The 5,000-nt window shown below is 42.8% G+C and overlaps 1 protein-coding gene across 1 annotated transcript in view; it reads right to left on the bottom strand.

Moving 5' to 3' along the window:
- The window catches only part of LOC134458636 (leucine zipper putative tumor suppressor 3), a 36,708-nt gene that overhangs the window by 21,929 nt on the left and 9,779 nt on the right, over positions 1-5,000 (bottom strand). Inside the window, exon 5 of the mRNA XM_063211065.1 lies at positions 3,402-3,410. Coding sequence (XP_063067135.1) covers positions 3,402-3,410 — 9 coding nt within the window. The remainder of the gene's footprint in view (positions 1-3,401; positions 3,411-5,000) is intronic.

The following is a 5,000-nucleotide window of genomic DNA, read 5'->3' as shown; positions in this document are numbered from 1 at the left end:
AGTTATTTTCTTTTTAACTACACAGCATTTACAGTCCTTCCATTTTGGCCAAGTTGTACAGTAGGTAAGGACATTGGAATGATTGGCATGATGCTGTGCTGGAAACGCGAGACCCTACATCTCCGATAGAATTGATTGTGTTTGATATCTTTGACGAAGTCGACTTTGATGATGTTGAGATTTTCCTGAGTAAGTTAGGAGCTGTATATCTTTTGCCGTCTGCATCAGACTTGGTACAACCAAAACGCTCTCTGAATGAGATAGGCTTACATGGTCCTAGGAGGAAGCCAATAGCCACATCTTTTCCCATGCCAAATTATGGTAAGGCAGATCGCCGAACCTCGTCTGTGTAATAATAAAAGAAAGTTAATGCATGGTGTGACCTTTTCTTACTCTTCCCTGCCAAATTATACCAATGGCAATTTTCTCCACTCAAGTCTAGATGTGCAACATTTAAGGCTGATGTGTGGCCAAACCCAGAGCCTTCAATTCATTGTCATTCACAAACTTTACAACACAATTGGACAAGAGAAGGCTTAATACATGCTGTTCTGCCATGCTTTTACATGCTATGACATGGTCACAGCCTTCAAAACCAATGATAAAGGAAAGTAGTGGAATGAGAGATTCAGCACTGCAGATTGTATGAGTGATGCGAGCCATTAAGTATTTTGCAGGAAGGCCATGTGAAGACATCCCTCCAACAGCAGCAGCACTGATACAACATACTACATAATATGCAACAAATCAAGCAGAGTGCCTGTGGGTTTTGAAGCATATGCCAACCAGAACTCAAAGAAATGAAATCCAACTGACGGGAGAAGATTGGCAACGAATGAACAGGGCAGCCATTGCAAAGTGTAGTAAAAGTTTGCTAAGTGCGGCAGGTGCACATGCCTCAGGCTTGGTCTTATATGCATAGTCTAGTGAAGCTGCAAATGTGAAGTTTTACATCAGTCCTGTCAAGATTTTGACATTATATTGTGCAGCTTTAGTATTTGTGAATCATGTTTTTGAATAAGAAATCACAGCTCCTTTTCAGACTGTATCATGTACTGTATACAGTATTGTTCTTCAGTAATTTGTTGATTTAATTGAAGTAAATGCATATATGTTAGTTAGCATTAGTAATTGTTGGTGGAGAGGATAGCCTCTCGAAACGTGCCAAACATCTTGGATTTTCTTGTAAACAATGTTGTTGTTTCAAAGAGTATATTCTAATGAACAAGGGTGCGAAATTAATAATAATAATAATTTTATAATAATTGTATTTGTATAGCACTGTGTCATACAAGGCATGTAACTCAAAGTGCTTAACAAATGGGAAAAAACATTGTTATAGATAGATTTAAAAGGAGAGGTATAGAGGAGAGGCAGAAAAAGCAGGAAGGCAGAGGAAGAAGAGATAGACAGAGAATGTAGAGTCATGAGGTCAACGTAGGTTAGGACCAGGATTCTTAGATGTGTAAGGTCCATAGTGGCTGGGCCTATCATAAGTCATAGATAGTCACACAGAGATTGGGCGCTCAGGTGCGGCCCCTGGTGGCATCAGGGGTGAGGAAAAACTCCCTTTCGCTTGATTCATAGTTTGTGAGGGGAAAAAAAAGCTCAGTGAGGTCTGAGAAAAAAGACCCCCTGTAGTCAGGAAGAAACCTCAGGCAGAGACCAGCGGCCACCTAGGGGAGCCCCCTGCCAGGTCTGGATTGCGAGTAGTAAGGGCGCTGCGGCGGCTGGGACACTATGACGCCTTGGCAGCTAGGAGTTGGCAAGGATGAAGAGGTGGGTCTTCAGCTGCTTCTTAAAGGAGTCGACGGAGGTGGCTGATCGGATCTCGATGGGGAGGGCGTTCCATCTCTTGGGCGCATAGCAGGCAAACGCGGCGTCGCCGATCTTCTTCTGCGGGGGGGTGGGGGTCCTTAGCAGCTTGGCATCAGTGGACCGGAGAGCTCGAGCAGGGGCATAAAAAGAGAGCATGTCTGAGATATAGCTAGGGGCAAGTCCATTTAATGCTTTAAATACTGTGAGCAGAATCTTAAAGTCGATTCTGTATGAGACAGGTAACCAGTGCAGGTCTGCCAAGACAGGAGAGATGTGCTCTCTCATTCTGGTTCTTGTTAGGATTCTTGCCGCAGAATTTTGAATGAGTTGCAATTTGTCAATTCATTTTTTTGGGAGACCAGAGAAGAGAGCATTGCAGTAGTCTATCCTACTGGTGACAAAGGCATGAATAAGTTTCTCAGCGTCTTGTCGGGGGGCCAAGCCGCGCACTTTGTTGACATTTCTAAGATGGAAAAAAGCAGATTTTGTTATCTTGTTGATGTGAGGCTCAAAGCTCAAATCCGAGTCTATGACCACACCTAGGCTAGTAACCTTATCTTTAATGTGTATGCTTAGGTCACCTAGGCTTGAGTGGAGTTTTGCACGTTTTTTCTTAGGCCCAATGAGCAACACTTCAGTTTTATCTTCATTTAATTTTAGGAAGTTACTGTTCATCCAATCTGTAATGGCAGACATGCATTTAGTCAAGGCATGAATGGCAGTGGTTTGGCTAGGCTCGACAGAGATATATAGTTGAGTGTCATCGGCATAGCTATGAAAATCAACATTGTGCTCTCTGATGATGGAGCCCAGGGGCAACATATAGAGAGAGAAGAGGAGAGGGCCCAAGCAACTACCCTGAGCAACTCCAAAAGGCACATCATACTTGTTGGAGACGTATTCTCCGATGGTGACAAAAAACTGTCTTCCTGTAATATATGTTTTGAACCACTCTAAGACGTGACCGGAGAAGCCTACCCAAGATTCAAGGCGGTCAATTAGTATGTTGTGGTCTATCGTGTCAAAGGCGGCACTGAGGTCGAGGAGGATAAGTGCTGAAACTTTGTTTGCGGCAGTGTTGAGCCTAAGATCACTTATTATTTTGGTTAGTGCTGTTTCGGTACTATGGTTGGCTCTAAAGCCTGACTGGAATTTTTCCAAGATATCATTCCCAGCCAGATGTTGATTAAGCTGTTTAAATACAACTTTTTCTAGTACCTTGCTTATAAAGGGGGGGTTTGATATAGGTCTGTAGTTGTTTAAAGAATTCTGATCTAAATTTGTCTTTTTTAGGAGTGGCTTTACCATGGCTGTTTTGAATGAGCTTGGAAAAATGCCTGTAAGCATAGAGGTGTTAACAATTTGCAGTAAAGGTGCTGCTAAGCAACCAAGTACGTTTTTTAGCAGATATGTGGGGATCGCGTCAAGGCTGCAGGTAGACTGCTTACTTTCCCTGACTATTTTACAGAGGTCGTCCTCTGTAATTGGACAAAACTTTTGGAAGCTCTCAGGTCTCCTAGGGGGGTTTAACCCTCCCCTCGGTGTATCGCCTGAGTGGGCGACAGAGGTTGCTGCGTTTCCACCTTGGATGCCTTCTCTAATGTCGGCAATCTTTTTATTAAAAAATCTAGCAAATTCCTCACACTTGGCATGTGATGCTGGTTGTCTGTTATGATTTTGGAAAAATATGCTTTTCTCTCTGAGCGTACCGCATTATTGTAGGAGGAGATCTCATCCCTAAGGGATTGTCTGTGGACTTCTAATTTAGTTTTCCTCCAAAGACGCTCGGTTACTCTGCATTTTCTTTTTAAGGCTCTAAGTGAGTCATTCATCCAAATTGCAAATTGCATGCCAAAATTTCATTATGTGAACAGTTCTTGGTGTTCTGAGGCGGGTGGCCATCTTGAAAAATGGTGGCCACTTTGGATTCTTTTGGTGGCCATCACACTTTTTAAAAGGGTGTATTCTATAGAACATTTGTGCCAAACTCCATGTTTGCATCACTAAGTGAACGATTCTTTGCCTTATTTATAAGTGGAGAGGGTGGCCATATTGAAAACGGTGGCCATCTGGATTTTATCAATGGACAATGCTCTTCTTTAAAAAGTGGATTGTAGATAACATTTGCAGTATTTCATGCTATCATAATTAAAGCTATTCGTGGCCTCTTTATGAGTGCATCTTAATATGGGACCTTGCCTCCTCCACTTGCCTCCTCCACTCGCTTCTGGTCATGATGACATCACTGACAACAGCATTATATTTCAATATCTTTCAAAAGCTCAATTGTAGAGTCTTTTTCTCGTTTGCAATTGTTATGGTGAATGAAAAACAGTCCCTCAAAAGTTGTTGTGGCAAGGCTGACAACTGGGAAACTTTATCGTTTTCTCCACGGAGGAGGGGCCAGGAGGCGGGGCGAGGAGACAAGCGCAAGTGGAGGAGGCAAGGTCACATATTAAGATGCACTCTATAAGTGCAGAGGGTGGCCATCTTAAAATATGGCCGCCAGCTTGGATTTTCTGCGCGGCCAAGGGCATTTTTTTTAAAGAGTGCACACTAATGAATATTTGTGCCAAATCTATTCGTGCACTTTTCTGTGCATTTACCGGTATATAAATAAGGTAAAAACCGAAGTAGCGCCCCCTGTGGTGACCAAGGGAGCAGGTTTACAAATTTGGATTCAGCACCCCCAAATTGACCAAGTACACATATTTTTAAGTTGCTACTAAGAGGTCACACCAAAACTCATTTTCCAGATGAGCTATGATTTCTGGTCCGCAGCCTATGTGTCATTTTTTGGTATTTTCTTCCATCTTGAGTCTAGATTGTAATGTATATGTATGTTGTTCGATAATTCAACCAATTAACTGTCATGTTAAGAGAAAAACATGGCTTGAAGTAAAGAAACGTTCCAAAACCAGCATTTTAAGTCAGTTTGAACTAGCCCCCTGCACCCCATCCCCCCCTTCCCCCCCCCCCCCCCCCCCACACACACACACACACACCAAGTCTTCAGTTTCATGGAAAATGTTGTTACAAAGCAATCTGTAAAATGTTATAACTGAACAGGAAAGAACACTTTAAAACTCTGTTTATACCCATAAATAAGCAAAAATGAATATAGCGCCCCTTGTGGTGGCCAAACGTGCAGGCTGACGCCGTGGCAACAGGCAGATTTGGAT

Source organism: Engraulis encrasicolus, chromosome 11 (assembly GCF_034702125.1).
Source record: "Engraulis encrasicolus isolate BLACKSEA-1 chromosome 11, IST_EnEncr_1.0, whole genome shotgun sequence".
Lineage (NCBI taxonomy): Eukaryota > Metazoa > Chordata > Actinopteri > Clupeiformes > Engraulidae > Engraulis > Engraulis encrasicolus.
The sequence above is the reverse complement of the archived record's forward strand: the minus strand, read 5'-3'. Positions and strand labels throughout refer to the sequence as shown.